The sequence below is a fragment of the Sesamum indicum genome, linkage group LG11, assembly GCF_026168435.1.
Source record: "Sesamum indicum cultivar Baizhima isolate 11 linkage group LG11, ASM2616843v1, whole genome shotgun sequence".
In the NCBI taxonomy this organism is placed as follows: domain Eukaryota; kingdom Viridiplantae; phylum Streptophyta; class Magnoliopsida; order Lamiales; family Pedaliaceae; genus Sesamum; species Sesamum indicum.
Window position 1 is genome coordinate 14,053,462 of NC_142667.1, and position 16,013 is coordinate 14,069,474.

Below are 16,013 nucleotides of genomic sequence, written 5' to 3' on the forward strand. Positions count from 1 at the left end.
AAAGAAGTAATATCTATTCATGCATGCCTTCACGATATCCGACATCCTATGTGGAGAATACGCATGTAGTGGGCACACTTCAAGAAAATACAATATGAAAAGTGATATTTAACATTGAATTATTGTTATTATTATTGTTATATATATAAATTATTAAGTGATAAAATTCTTATTGCATCATACACAGTTCATTTCACAGTAATTATCAGTGCAAAAATTATCACTCATGAGATATTTGTTTCTCACTACATGCAAAAAGAAAAAAAATTTAATATTTAATCAAGATTAATTATTATAATTAAAAATAAATAGTGTAGTAAATAGTTCTTGACCACGACTACAGTACGGTTGTTGGCTGTAGTTTTTGCTAGTAGTTTATATGATAGATAAACTAAATTTTATTTAATCAGAGTTAATAGTAATTAATTATTATAATTTTAGTTTATACCCAATAAAATTATAATCAGTAATAAATTTTCTTTTAATGTAAATTATAAACACGTTTTATATTCTTAAAGTGGCATAAATGTTCTTAAAAATAATAATTTATGACTGTACAACCCTTTTTTAAATAAAAATAAAAATGCCAAGGATGACTTTTTGTCTTCTTTGATCATCCCAGCAAATAATAATTACAAATTGGGCCAAGAATTATGAAATATTTTCAGTATGATAAAATTATGTTCATCAATTAAAAGCACTAAAATTAAAACTTAATGCGATTACAAAACAATAATATAACCTATTTTTAAAAACAATATGAGAGTAAATACTCTTTAGTTATTTTCGTTGCTTCTGAGTTTTTATTTATATTGTTTAGAAAAAAACATATTTTTTAAAGTTAAATAATTTAATTAACATCACACGGACAAATATTTTATAAGTATGATGTCAGAAATCAAATTATGCGACTGTTTGAATAATATTTATCGTAAAAAATATATACGATGAAGATTTCATGCAATTTGTATTTTCGTAAACACAAAAAAATTGGAGTTGAAATATAAAAAATAACTCAATACTCTATTCCAAAATAGTAAAATATCAATTACAAAATTAAGTCAAAATTATAAAATAATGGAATATATAACATGCAAAACAAACATAGGGTTAATGGATTTATGGCTGGCGCGGGACAAAACCCCTTTCCTAAAAAAACCTAAAACTTTGTAATGAAAATGACATAAAGAAAAGCAATAAAGCTCAAAATTATCACTCACAGTGGAGACCAAATTATAGACTTTGAAGTTGAAAAGATGTTTGGGGGGGTTAACGGTGTCGTATCAATGTAATTTATCGGACCTCTTCACATTCCATTTTACAAACGTCAATCGCATTAATTAATTAATTAATAATCAAATGGTTCTTGAAAGATTATTGTCTGAGAATAATATTTTATTTATTTGTTTATTGTATTGGTGTTTTGTTGACATTATCGGATCTCTGCTGAAGAGAAAATGGAAACTGTAATTAAATGCATTCAAATCCGAATCCAAGGACAATTGGGTGGGACCCGTTTTGGAAATTATTTTGTGTAATAAAAAGCACAGAAAGAGAGAAAATAGGGTTGTATAGAGAGAGAGAGAGATGTTGATGTGAGAGAGACAGTAGAGTTTTGTCATCTCTCTCCTGAGTGCTCAGCTATCCTTGTCCACCGAAAATTGCCCTCCTGAGAATCAGAAAAGCCCACTATTCTCTTTATTAGGGTTTTCTTTTTGAATAAAGGAAAAGAAGAAACGAAAAGAAGAAACATCTCAATTTCAAGAACTTCTCAACTATTTGAAAGGAAAGGAGATATGTTTTTGACTCATTTTCTGTTGGTCTACGCAGCTATAGATCTCTGAATGCTTTAGGTACTACTGTTTTACCACATTCTTGTTGCTGATCTCTCGGTTTAGATAGAGTTTTAATTATTTTTTGGCTTATTAATTTATGCTTCAATTTTTTGTTTTTTTGAAGAATCTGAGATATTTTCTAAGTCCCTTCTGCTCCTGATGTTTTTACTGCGCTGTTGCTTTCTGTGATATTTGCTGCATTTTTTTTAAAATTTGATTATTTATTTAATTTATGGAAGCTAATGTGCAAATGGTTTTCTGCATTGTGATGCAAATTGGATCTTTTCAAAGATGATTTTGGCTCGCACTTCTGGTTGAAGCAATCTGAAGCTATTTTTTTTTTTTTCTGGTTTTGTTAAGTTAACCTGAAAATTTGGAACTTAGTTGCGATTTTGTTGTTTCAAAATCTTGTAATATTCACTTGATGCGTGGTTGAATGATGTTGGATTTTCTTTCAGCTTTACTGGAATATAGTAATCATACTATTATATACGCGTTATCGATTAGATGATAAAATTGATTTACCAAAGAGTTGAATTTCAATCTAAGTGGGGTTTGCAGAGGTTGCTTCTGCTTGCCTGACAAGTTGCAATTTAAGCTTATCTGGAACTCTGTGATTAAATTATTGAAGGGTATGTGTGAATATGGAAAAAAGATATCGGATCTTTTGGATTTTTGGATAGACACGCTCAACATTAAAATGGTTTCTGGATTCAAACATGCCATACTTGTGATAAGTGAGGAGGTATGAAAATAAGAAACTGGAATGATTTTTCTGCTGATCTCTATCTGTTGGAAGTGTGCGGAGGAATGTTACAAAGTCAAATCGGACAACACAATTTTTTTTTATTGAAATTAGCTTATGCATTTTCATGTTTCTGTATAATGCGCAAGTGATATTCTAGTAATTTCTCTTTCTTTAGACCCTAAATTCAATCTCAATGTAGAGAGTTCACGTTTGACATGCATTTCCAAAACTCTATTTTTTTTCATTGGTTGTCGATAGCAGTTTACTTTTGTGTAAGCAAAAACTGTTTTTCTATTAATTGGGTGATAATGCAATCTGTATCCTTGTTGAATTGTGTTGTTTGCATTACCGGTGATAAATTGCAGTTGTATTAGTAGATTATCACAAAAAAATTACTAGTGCATCTTTTCCTAATTGTTGATGCACACTTGTAATGTAGATTTCGACACTTAAATTGAGGAAAAGGATCGGGTGAAGCTTGTAAGAGTTGGAGCTTCTGTAATTTCGGGAGCTGTATGCTACAGCAATGGTACCAAGTCACTGAATTTCTCTGTATGCTTCTCAAGAAATGACCAGTGTGATTCTCTAGGTTTAAGTTTTTTCTTGCCGTGTGGTTGAGTTCATGTGATTAGTCACAGAGCAAGAAGGGATAATGAGTTCTTCTCGTGGAAATTGTGAAATAGTCGAGGCAAAGTATGAGGCTAGTCCAGTTCAGAGGCCACAAACTTTTCGTCACGTAAGAGCACAAGATAGAGAGCAGAGGCCTCCTGTCATGAAAAAAACACATAACAAAGCTTTGGAAAATGATATCAACAAGCTCTTTGAAGCAGTCAATCTGAGAACATCCAAGAGTCTGGATCTCTCAGACTCATGGAGGAATGCTTCAAAGAAGCCAATGAAGTCAGCCGGTTCTCACTCTCCCGGAATCGGATTTTCTGAACCTGTTTCTCTGAAGCAGGCGCTAAGGGGACTGTGCATTTCTCAGGCAGCTGAGATGGCTGCCGTGAAACGAATGTCGATGCCAGCATCTCCGCGGATCTCAGAATCTGGAAAAATCACAAATTTGTACAGGTCTGTTATGGTTGAAGCTGGTGGATCTGGTTGCTCTCCAGCTGGTGGAGAAAGGAGAACAGAAATTCCTCGTGTGAAAGAAGAGAGTACCTCATATTCTTCTGGAACTTCGATCCGGGGCCATCAAGAGTCTTTTAAATCAGCTACCCAAAGTTACTGTTCTTCGCCTAGTTATAGTGTTAATCCAAACATAAAGAGTATAAAATGTACATCTAGTGAATCCGGTCATCCGCTGGCTGAATGTAGTGGAAATGGTGTTGGAATATCTCTTGTAGAAGGAGAAAGAACCAGAGGTGCTGCTGTTAAGCTTCCCCAGCCTAAGGCGAACTCCCTGAATCAAAGTGCCCCGTCTTCTCCGCATATTGCTGCTGCTTTAGTCATTAAGGATGCAGAATCCGCTCCTGTCCCTGATGATATTTCACATGTTTCAGAAGTTGATAAACAGGTGTCGGAAATTGTATGCTCACAACACAATTCAGTGTCTGCTCTGCCTCATCATATTTCCGACGGTAACTTGTCAAAGCCAGACAAGAAAATATCTAGCTCAAACAAGGTAGCAAGTGGTTCAATTAAGGATGCTGCCACTCCCTTGAAAGTAGGAAACAGGGCAGCACCTAAGTTGAGACGGAAATCGAAGGTACTGACTGTACCTGCATCAAGTGCAGTGAAAAGCAATAAAGATGTAAGATCAACAAGAAGCACCTCTCGTGTTAAACCAGTCATAAAAAACAAGAATCTCGTCATAAAGAAATCAAAGAAAGTAGCAGGAATGACTGATGGTACTTTGAAGGCATCTTATGAAGTAAATAGTGATCGGGACCACAGTTCGAGGCAGTTGATCTGCCAGAGGTGTCAGTGTTCTTTGACGGATCCAAGTAAGGATTCCAGTAAGAATCCTCCAGAAACTACCATCACCGAAGTGTTTACAGGTAGTAGGAACTGTGACACAAACAAATCAGACTCAATTCCAACTAGTTGGGAGAATAGAGGTACTCCTGTTGTTAAAGCGAACATGAACCTGAAACCAACTGAGAAAGGGGATATCTCCCAGAGCTCAAAAAGCAGCATTTGTGATTTTAGTAGTAGCACCACTAGCCTAAGTGAGGAGAGCAGTCTAAGTGGGTCAACTTACGGCAACAGACCTCACATGTCAAAGGACATGAGGTGGGGAGCAATCGACCGCATAAGAAAACAATATGGTTTCCTGGGGCTGAGTCACTTTAATTTGCTGAAAAAACTTGGTTCTGGAGATATAGGCACCGTTTATCTTGCAGAACTGATTGGAACAAACTGCCCATTTGCAATAAAGGTTATGGATAATGAGTTCTTGGCAAGAAGGAAGAAGATGCCTAGGGCCCAAACAGAAAGAGAAATTCTCAGAATGCTGGACCATCCATTTCTTCCAACACTTTATGCCCAGTTTACATCAGACAATTTAGCATGTTTAGTTATGGAGTTTTGTCCTGGTGGAGATCTACATGTCCTCCGACAGAAGCAGCCCGGCCGATATTTCCCTGAACAGGCGGCAAGGTATAGAGTCTAATCCTCAACAAATTCATGGTTTTATGCTTTCTGTAATGCTGTAATTTGAAATGTTCAATCTCTATGCTTGTGTCAGGCATGAAATATGATGATTTGAGTTTTATTTCTGCCTTGGCTTTGACATGGTTTTCCTTTACCGATCGTGTTTGTTCTGTGTAAGTAGCTGGTTACTGGAATAGTTCTGCACAATCTTGCTATTGCTGTTCAGATTTCAGCTATGTACCAAAGTGGATATATAAGGCTTCTGATATTAATTACTTGAAATGAAATCAACCTAACCCAACCTTGGCGTCTTTTATCCTTTTTACTGTTGCGAACCTAGAAGAAAGGGCTCGTTTGTCATTTATTGTGTTAACCAAAGCATCATTTATGCCTAATGTTCCCTTCTTGCAGATTCTACGTTGCAGAAGTCCTTCTTGCTCTTGAATATCTCCACATGCTGGGTATTGTGTACCGAGATCTTAAACCTGAAAACATTCTGGTCCGTGAAGACGGTCACATCATGCTTACAGATTTTGACCTGTCGCTTAGATGTTCCGTTAACCCAACTCTTGTCAAATCATCATCTGTGGGGATAGAGCCACCGAGGGTTTCTGGTCCATGTGCAGGATCAAATTGTATCGATCCCTTCTGCGCTGGACCGTCCTGTAAGGTTTCATGCTTCAGCCCTAGGATTATACCTGCCACTGCACGAGCGAGGAAGCTAAAAGCTAATGCTGCAGCTCAGGCTCGATCCTTGCCTCAGCTTGTTGCCGAGCCAACAGAAGCACGGTCCAACTCCTTTGTGGGCACACATGAGTACTTGGCACCAGAGATTATCAAAGGGGAAGGGCACGGTAGTGCTGTTGATTGGTGGACGCTTGGCGTGCTTCTGTATGAGCTTCTATACGGGAAGACACCGTTTAAAGGTGCTGGGAATGAGGAGACACTGGCCAATGTCGTTCTGCAGAATCTCAAATTCCCTGATTCACCGATTGTTAGTTTTCAGGCCCGGGATCTCATCCGTGGGCTTCTAGTCAAGGAACCGGAGTGTCGGCTGGGCACAGAAACAGGGACAGCTGAGATCAAACGACACCCATTCTTCGAGGGCCTGAACTGGGCGCTGATCCGATGTGCTGTCCCACCTCAAATTCCGGAGCTGTACGATGTTGGAAATTCACATCTAGCCACACAGGAGAAGGGTGAAAAGTTTGTGGGGTACAGTGCTAATGGAGAACATTTGGAGTTTGAGTTGTTCTGAGGAAACTTCATTAGGAATCAGGATAAAGGCGGTATAACTAGGTTTCTCGACCATCTTGTATCATATATCTAGACTCCAGAGGAATTTGTGTTCTTGAGAATGTTTCAGCCGGCTGCTCTTCTTTGAGCTGTAGTAACACTGGATATTTTACGTTTATTTAATACTAAGAAGCAAATATTTTACCACTTTGCTCTCATTTCAAATCAATCCCTATGGCCACCAGTTATACTATTCAATATATTCTTATATTAAAATTGATTAAGATTAAATATTTTTCTAAATTATTCAATACATTCAAATATTAAAATTGATTAAGATTATTAATAATTTAAGTTAAGATGTATATAGTACTTATCAAAACATTATGGATTAATGTATTATCATATCATAATCTATTTGATTGTTTTACCAAGAAAAGGATCTCCAATGATTGAAGGTATCTGCTTTGACAATTTTCATTGCAAGTTTGCAACTATGTTGAGCATAAATTTATTTTAGGTGTAATTTGTGTCAAAGTAGTTTATTAAACGGCAAATTTTGAATTCATCATGATGATATAGAGGTAATTCAATTTAAAATAATTGAAATGGTTTAACCATGGCTATTTTTGTAGGCACTTGCAAACTACAACTAGAACCAGAACCCAAACCGAAAATCGAATTTCCATCGAATGTATTACTTCTCCTTATAAATTATAGTATATCATCATCATTTTTAAAAAGAAAGTCCCCGCCACCACCGACCGCCAGTCTACTCCTTGCTCGAGTGGCGAAGCTCCTCCCTCAGCGTCGCCTCCGCCAGTTCGATCTTTTGTGGTATTAGCTCTCCATTCCTTTTTGTGGATTTGGATACCTTTTTTTTCTTATCTTCACTTCAATTCCAATGCACTTTACTTACCTGTTGGTTTCGGGGGCAAAGGAAAGAGCTAGGGTTTTATACTGTGATTATATTAGGAATATGTGTTTCCGAAGAACACGACGATTTTTATCAGTAGAAAACATAAGAACTATTGTTGTTGATTAACTTTTGTTGTTTTTCTCTTTTGCAGGCTTACGCAGTGGAACTCTCATAAGTCTTGATAAAAAGAATATCATAAACACGAAATGGCTGAATCTGCAAGGTGGTTCAAAAGTGGAAAACTAGATTTAGTTTCCATTTTGTCGTTGAAATTAGGATTTTTTGATAGTTCAACATAGGTGCTAGGTTTAACCTGGGTTTGAAAATTAACTTTGGTTGGTTTCTTTTTTGACAGACTATATAATACAATTATATTTCTTTTTATTATATATATATATTGAAATTATCAGGGAAGATAAAAGTAATATGCTTCGGATTTTAATCGCTACGGATTGTCATCTTGGTTATATGGAGAAGGATGAAATTCGCCGGCACGATTCATTTCAGGCATTTGAAGAGATTTGCTCAATTGCTGAGCAGAAACAGGTGAATTTCTAGTTCTTTTACTTTTAATCCACATACTGTTATTCCCTTTATTCGCCTTTGTATTTGTAGTAATGATTTCTGTTTTTTCCCTTGATAGATATGATCTTTTTACAAATACCATAACTTTTGGACATCAAAAGTTGAATAAGTGATCAATAATTTTAAATCAAAGCATATATCAAAACAAGAAAAACAATAAAAAATACTATGAAAGCAGTCTTACACCCATATTCATGGGATTCTAACTCGGTCCAACCGACGAGCTCCTTGGTTATGAGATTAATTAAAATTCATGGTTCATAAACTTCTCAAGTTAGTCGAGAGAAATAGAAGGGATTGCATGAATTTTAGACTAGTTGTATACATGACCATGAATGTTCATTTTCACATGTATTCTTTCTCCAGTATTTTCTTTTACCGTGTCTAGAGGTCCGTCTTTCTCTGAAAAACTGCTGTGCTTGTGATTTATTGTTTAGATGTTGACTAAGTGAGTGCTTATTTAAAATGTTAGGTGGACTTAATACTTCTTGGCGGCGATCTTTTTCATGAGAATAAGCCTTCAAGGTCAACCCTAGTCAAAGCCATTGAAATTCTCCGCCGTCATTGTCTCAACGATAGGCCAGTTCAGTTCCAAGTTGTGAGCGACCAGACAGTGAACTTTGCAAATTCGTAATCTCCTACATGTTAATCAATATTTCTCTATTCTAAATTTACTACTACTTCATCTTCTTTTTTGTCTAAGATTTTTGGAGTGGGTTCACAAAGTGAGCTCTGAGATTTCCAAATGTGTTTCTGACTTTGCCTCTAATTTCTATGGAACAACTTCTTAAAAACTTATATCTGAATGGTCTTGCTCCGCCAATGCACCTTCGAACTAAATTTAGTTCTTGAAGGTCTGACTCTTAAAGAAACTCCGCCATCCCAGATGTCCCTTAATCAGTTTTCCTTGCCAATGAAATTAAAATCTTCAAAACATCATATTTTTTCTCTTTCACAATTTCTTAATCTAGCTTTCTTTTCTTTCTGCAGCTTTGGCCATGTGAACTATGAAGATCCCCACTTCAATGTTGGGTTGCCCGTTTTCAGCATTCATGGGAATCATGATGATCCTGCTGGAGTGGTATGATCTGTATGGTACTTGTGGTACTTGTTTCTCTCCATAATGATTGTGTGTTATAGCCCTATTTTATTGACAGGTTCCTGGTACTTTATCATGCTTAGAAAATACTCCTTTCTCATTCAAATCAGTATTCTAGTTCCCAAAGTCTTAGAAATATCCATCAGATTTCCCAACCTTCTCTTTGATGCAACTGAAGAGAATTTTCGCTGTTACATGCTAAACCAAGTTAATCAGATGCTTGTTCTGTCTCATCCATTTGTCTGATCTCATCCTTTGAATGTCTGTGTAGACTGTTTTTTTGCTATTAGTATAGTTTAATTGGTGTGTCACTGTGTCTAAACCGTAAATATTTTATTGTAGCGGTAAATTTTTCCCAGCCCACACGATTATATATCTATATTATATATATATATTTTCGTCTTTATGCGTGTTGTAATTTGCATAAGCTCAATGTATTTTCTTAGAAATGGTGTTTTGGGTACTCTTCTCAATTATTATCGCAGGACAATCTTTCTGCTGTTGATATCCTTTCAGCATGTAATCTTGTCAACTATTTTGGAAAAATGGTACTTGAGGGTTCTGGTGTGGGGCAGATCACTCTTTATCCTATTCTTATAAAAAAGGTTCGCTCATCACTGTCTTTACTGAAACTTATTATGCTGAAGCATAAACTTAAGCTTTTTACTGAATGACTTCTGAACTTTATAATTTATTATAGGGCTCAACATCTGTAGCTCTTTATGGCCTTGGAAATATCAGAGATGAACGCCTGAATCGAATGTTTCAGGTATGTGAGCTGTCTGATTCTGGTTATTCATGCAGTCACCTTGACTTAGTTTTCTCATTATCTTTTGTGTTATGAGAACCAGACGCCGCATGCGGTGCAGTGGATGCGACCTGAAGCCCAGGAAGGCTGTCAAGTTTCAGACTGGTTCAATATACTAGTACTTCATCAAAATAGGTGACACTGATTGTGATTGTCATATTGTTGTTTAGTTGCATAAATGGATGATGACAGAGACTATACAAGAATTCATCACTTGATAATTTCTTTTGATTTTTACTTTAAAGTTTTGGAAATAATTAGAATTTTAAAAAATCTTCATCTTTGCTTTCAGAGTGAAGACAAATCCTAAAAACGCAATAAATGAACATTTCCTGCCTCGATTTTTGGATTTTATCATCTGGGGGCATGAGCACGAATGCCTTGTTGATCCAAAGGTTCGGAACTGCCAAGGTCTCTTTACTAGTGTTGTTATTTGGTTCCATCTCTGATTGATGGTGTTTCGGATCATTAACAGGAAGTTCCAGGCATGGGTTTTCACATTACTCAACCTGGTTCATCTGTTGCAACTTCGCTGATAGATGGTGAATCAAAGCCAAAACATGTGCTGCTGTTAGAGATCAAGGTTGTGCTTGGCAAAATTTTTCTTCTCATCAATTGTTCCTATCTTTTTCTGCTTTTTGTTTGCTGTTTTTTTTTTTTTTGGAGATTACCTAAAATGTCAAAATAATTTGTACATGTGATACTGAACAACATCTAGGGGAATCAGTATCGTCCAACAAAGATACCTCTCAACTCTGTGAGGCCTTTTGAGTACACAGAGGTAGGGTCCTATTAGTCCTTATTTGAATAAGTGTAGAAACTTCAGCTATAGTACTTACATTTTGCGATATACAGGTAGTGCTGAAGGATGAACCTGATATAGACCCTAATGATCAGAATTCTATTCTTGAACACTTGGACAATGTGGTAAGACCACTGCATCCTTTTGTGTTTCTTTTTATGTTTTGTAAACAAATACATGCTCTTTTTCTATATTTCTCGTTCTTGTAGTTGATCTGTTGTTGAACTGCTCTGTACTATACTTTTTTTCTTTTCTTTTGGCTGTTTCATTATTGTAGGTTAGAAATTTGATAGAAAGGGCTAATCAAAAGGCTATTAAGAAATCAGAGCTCAAGCTTCCCTTAGTTCGAGTGAAGGTACTATTTTTTTGACCTGGTCAATTTTCCACTTTTATGTTACTCATTTGCTTTTAAATTAAATAGGTGGATTATTCTGGGTTTATGACGATAAATCCACAGAGGTTTGGGCAAAAGTATGTGGGGAAGGTACGGAAATTTTTTATTTTCCTCCAGGGCTGACTGATTAAAAACAAAAACCATTTTGCATTCTGACTATTTTCACAACTATTGTAAATTATAGGTTGCAAATCCTCAGGATATTCTTATATTTTCCAAAGCATCTAGAAAAGGTCGCAGTGAAGGTAAATTTTCATTTTATTAGGCTATTGGTATTGTACTTTCTTATTTCCATTTGTAGAAACTAAAGCAACTTTTAAAGGAAAATTTGGTTAATTATATTTTCTATACATTGTAAGATTATGCCATCTACAATGGAACCATATGGTATAAAAACTTTGGCATAACTTTTCAATTTCTTCGGTGAATAGAGCATCAGGACATTTGAGAACCTGTTGGATTGTTTGCTTATTAGGTTGTATAGAACTCGCAGTTAAGCATGTAAGTACTAAGAATTTTATTACAAAAGTTGTTTTAATACTTCTCTTTCCTCCCACACTGACCACACCTTCCTCTCTCTATCCTCCTACATTAGAATTTTGCCAAGTCCTGTATTCTAAACAATTATTTACACTTCATGCTTATAAGCGCTGTGCTTAGATGTTTTGATGAAGACCTTGTTATAAATATCGGTCCATCTATAATTTTGGGCCTTTTTCTTTTTTTCTTTAAATGCCTTGATTTTGATAGAATAAATATTTTCCTTGCAGTAGATAAAATTAATGATTCTGAAAGGCTACGACCGGAAGAGCTGAATCAGCAAAATATTGAAGCTTTAGTTGCTGAAAGTAATCTGGTATGATTGCACCCCGTTTCTTCTGCGCACAATTTTAGGATTAACCAATATGGTAATCACAAAATTTGTGAAAATCTTGGATCTTCTATGGCATAATATGTGAAAATGCCTTCTATCTAGTCATTTTTGTAAATATCAACCTTCTGCATGTCTCCATCACCTATAATAACCCAAAAGCGGCACGCAATCTGTTAGGGAATTTAGGGCACTATTGATTACATCCAACCATTTAAACACATCTTAACAATTGTCAAAGTTGGCTTTCTTGTTTCTTTTGTTATAGACGACTGAGTTCCTAAGCCCACTTAACTCCATGTATTTTGACACACTCATGTATCGCAAAATTACAACAGCGGGAGTAGAAACTTCTAAATGATCCAAGTATCATGGATCTTTGATAATTCTAATCTGATTCCACTTTGTATATCATGATTTTTTCAGAAAATGGAGATACTCCCAGTCAATGATTTGGATGTTGCGTTGCACAATTTTGTGAATAAGGATGACAAAATGGCCTTCTATTCTTGTCTGCAATACAACCTCGAAGAAACTCGTGTAAGTGGTTTATACTTTGTCGTTCAATTGATGGTATAAATATGGTACATGCAGATGGTGCTTTATATGTTATTTCAATGGTTTGGCTGTTTGCTTAGTGACCATTTGTACATATAAATTATCCCTGCAGTACTCTAATAAGTTAAAATTCTTCTCTGTAACAGAATAAAATTGCTGGGGATCCGGATGTTCATAAGTTTGAAGAGGAAGACATTATTGTCAAAGTTGGAGAGTGCTTAGAGGCAAAATATCTTTTTCTCCCATCTTCTTTTCCTTTCTTGTCTACCTTTACGCAATGTCATAATTCTGTAATATATCGTGTTGAATGAATCCAAGTGTTGGAAAGTAGAGTATGGAATTATATGGCTCTCTTCGTCAAGGCAGATTATCACTGGCAAATTTGGATGACAACATGGCTTAGTGAAACTTAATAGAGAACCCATGAACTTCTCACAGTTTTGGTATAACGTGATTATGGATTCACCTTGAACTGTCATTTGTGCAGTTTGCATTGCTTAGTATTGAACACACTAGCCCTGGGTTTAAGATGTCTATCTCTCTTTCATACTAGCTGTCTCCCTCTCATGGGATCAAATATCAAGTCCCACCACACCTTGCCAAATCTCACGCTCAAAACCATTTTCAATTTAAAGTGGCGTCTTCAAACTTGTATGGCACCATGATAAAGTTCTCTTCTATTTTCTAAAGAAAATTTGTGTTATGAAAATACCGCTGATCATTTGCAGGAACGTGTGAAAGAAAGAGCCTCGAAGACAAAAGATGGCCAAGATTTTACATTCAGTGGCCCGTCCTCACAGGTATGTATTTTCAGATTCTAGCCTGATGTGCACAGAAGCTTTTCTTGAGAGCTACATGCTTTATAGCCTATGTATTTTGAGTCATCGTATTGTTTTCTTACAGAATGTAAGGACTAGAAGTACTGAAGGAGTTGGAACTGCTGCTTCCTTCAGTGATGATGAAGATGCTACTATATTCTCTGGCTCAAAGTCTACCAGAAAGGGCAGGAAAGAGCTGTCACAATCTTTGAGGTCCACTCATGATATTTCAGATGCTGGTAAGACTACAGGAAGAGGAAGGGGAAGGGGAAGAGGGAGAGGCAGGGCTTCCAATACATTGAAGCAGACCACATTGGAAGCAAGCATGGGTTTCCGTCATTCACAAAGGTTTGCTTAATTGTTTTAGTGCCTGAGGGTGCTTTTCTTTCTCATGCATTTCTCGCTATTGTTCTTACCAAGTTCTCTTTTTGATGATACTCACGCAAATTGGTTTTTCCTTCTTTGTTTATATCCTTGTGCTGTTACCGCCCCTTCTGTTGGGAGAGAGATGCTGCATTGAAAGCTTGTTAGATATCATAGTCCGAATAGTTCTTGAATGAAAATCTCAGTGGCAGGGACCACCTAATTTATGGCCCGACTGCTGCAACTCCCATTTTGTGCACTCATTATTGTACGGTCTTTCGGGATTTAGAATTGTAGCTTTGGAGTGAAACACCTCCGACTTGGAAAAAATCTTCAATATAAATACTGAGGCCAGCTCTATTGGCATGCATCTCTACTAGAGAAATAGGCCATGTTTGCTGACACAGAGCAACCACACAATATTTGAGGCATATCAAACATAGCTGTGAAAATAAAATTTCGTCACTATGGGAACTTTCAATATGATCTCTTTGATATAGATCTGCATCAGTTGCTGCATCTGCTTCTGTCCGGAGTATGGCTGATGAGGTGGATGAAGTGGACTCAGACTCAAATGATGAAACAGCTAAACTTGATGTTAATGATATTGCTGATAGCTCGGTATGGGCTAACTTCTTTACAGCCATTTTGTGCTCTCAGTAACTTATTCTGCTTTTGCTGGGTCACTATAATTTCTTGTTACACAAATTTTACGGTGTCAAAATTTTCTGCTCTCAGTAATATTTTCAGCTCTTGCTGACTCCCAGTAATTTCTTGTTATACCATTTTTACTGAGTCAATTTTGTGTTTCCGATGCAAGGATGATGCTGAAACTCTGGAGGGGAAGGGCAGAAAAAGAGCTGCTCCAAGGGGAAAGGCTAGAGGTTCCACCACCTCCAAAAGGGGAAGAAAATCAGATAACCCTTCATCTTCACTCCATAGATTGCTTGCAAGCAGAGATGATGATGACGAGGATGACGACATGGGGAAGAAACCTAATAGATCTCAACCTCGGGTAACTGATGCTATTCTTAGTAAAGCACTCTCCTTTTTCTTAATCATCATATTTTCTGAAGGTGGGTTCTAAGTCGCTTCAACTGTAAATTTTGGAGCTGACTAGGTGTCCGTATATATCTTGCATTGCCCGTTTATCTATATCAGGAAAAGTTACAGTTCCATCATCTCTGTTTTCTGTTGATGTAATATCCTTTCATCTTTTAGCTTAACGGAAGCATTTCATCTCAAACATATTGCAAGAGTAATGGTATATCATGAAATAAGCTCAACCAAGCCGAAGTCTGTATATATGTTGATAGAGTTCGGACATTTGTTATAAACAGCATGTCAGCTATTCTATTCATATACCTCCTGTTGTTTTCGTGACGCATCTGTTCATAACTTATAACTGAGAAAGGCTGAAGTTACGCCTAACAAATTTTTTTAGGTGACAAGAAATTATGGAGCTTTAAGACGGTAGCTAGCCAGCTGCTTCAGACATCTCTCATTGGAGGTGATGCTGTCCAATTTGGGGTTGCGTGTGGCTCCTCACGGTTCAATATTGGGTCATACGCCTGTAGGAAGAGCTGTACATGTATGTTACAAGTTTTTCTGTGAACACCGATATCTTGTTAATGATGGTTTGCCCCTATTTAATATTGATATCCATTACAAACCAGCTTTACCTCTTGAACGCCAGCAGATTTTGGAGGCCTTTCTCATGTGTATTGCTATTATGCATAAGTTGACTCGAAAATCAGCCACTGTGGTGATTCTTTTATCTTCATCAGTGGCTCCTATAGCATACTAGCGCACATGCTTTTTTTTTTTTTATCATGCCCATTAGGCCATGGAGTAAAAACATCTTTCACTGGGTAAACAATCCCATATACCATCTGAGCTTTGTGCCATAATCAGAAGGAGATGATTGTATCTTCTGTAAAACCAGTTCAAGGTCCGAACGGTATTGAATCCTTCGGAAACTCAAATACAACTATTACCTTAACCTTATTAATCTGTCCAAACAGGTGACTATTGAAAGGCAAAAGTCACTCTAATAAGTATTACAGCGTCTTCATTTTTATTTTCATCCAAGTGTGTGATGGGTGACTAAAAAGTCATATATTAATAATAAAGTGTTTACTTACTTGTTTTAATAAGAGTAAATTAATTTTATCTTGGTTTATTTCTTAGTTTCTTGTAATTTTTGTGGTAAAATGATATTAAGTTATATAAATAAAACAGTAAATAATATCTATTTCAAATTTATAAAGAACCCCTATACAAAAAAGTAAACATCATATTAATCTATACTAATTTTTTTATATAGACTAATATATCAAAGTAAATGGAGTCTCAATTTATGAATTAGGCCTCATTCTAATA

At 36.2% G+C, this 16,013-nt stretch overlaps 2 protein-coding genes across 8 annotated transcripts; both read left to right on the forward strand.

Moving 5' to 3' along the window:
- The first annotated feature begins 1,555 nt into the window (after positions 1-1,555).
- On the forward strand, positions 1,556-6,621 carry LOC105174101 (serine/threonine-protein kinase D6PKL2). The gene is made up of 3 exons (XM_011096090.3): positions 1,556-1,853; positions 3,023-5,184; positions 5,590-6,621. The coding sequence occupies exons 2-3, from the start codon at positions 3,236-3,238 to the stop codon at positions 6,434-6,436; spliced, it is 2,796 nt and encodes a 931-aa protein (XP_011094392.1). The 5' UTR covers positions 1,556-1,853; positions 3,023-3,235; the 3' UTR covers positions 6,437-6,621.
- A 376-nt stretch (positions 6,622-6,997) lies between these two features.
- Positions 6,998-15,414, forward strand: MRE11 (DNA repair and meiosis protein (Mre11)). 7 transcript variants are annotated; one of them, XM_020697590.2, is made up of 23 exons: positions 6,998-7,251; positions 7,485-7,556; positions 7,744-7,879; positions 8,391-8,548; positions 8,909-8,999; positions 9,503-9,622; positions 9,718-9,786; positions 9,869-9,960; positions 10,118-10,220; positions 10,301-10,408; positions 10,544-10,606; positions 10,681-10,752; positions 10,905-10,982; positions 11,049-11,111; positions 11,206-11,266; positions 11,795-11,877; positions 12,319-12,432; positions 12,597-12,674; positions 13,179-13,250; positions 13,354-13,616; positions 14,132-14,252; positions 14,452-14,646; positions 15,076-15,414. In XM_020697590.2, exons 2-23 carry the CDS (start codon positions 7,540-7,542, stop codon positions 15,106-15,108), a joined length of 2,190 nt encoding a protein of 729 aa, XP_020553249.1. In that variant the 5' UTR covers positions 6,998-7,251; positions 7,485-7,539; the 3' UTR covers positions 15,109-15,414. The 7 variants fall into 7 exon arrangements, with proteins under 7 accessions (XP_020553249.1, XP_011094393.1, XP_020553250.1 ...); XM_011096091.3 differs by having other exon boundaries at positions 7,001-7,251; positions 11,792-11,877; XM_020697591.1 differs by lacking the exons at positions 6,998-7,251; positions 8,391-8,548 and having other exon boundaries at positions 11,792-11,877.
- The last annotated feature ends 599 nt before the right edge of the window (positions 15,415-16,013 follow it).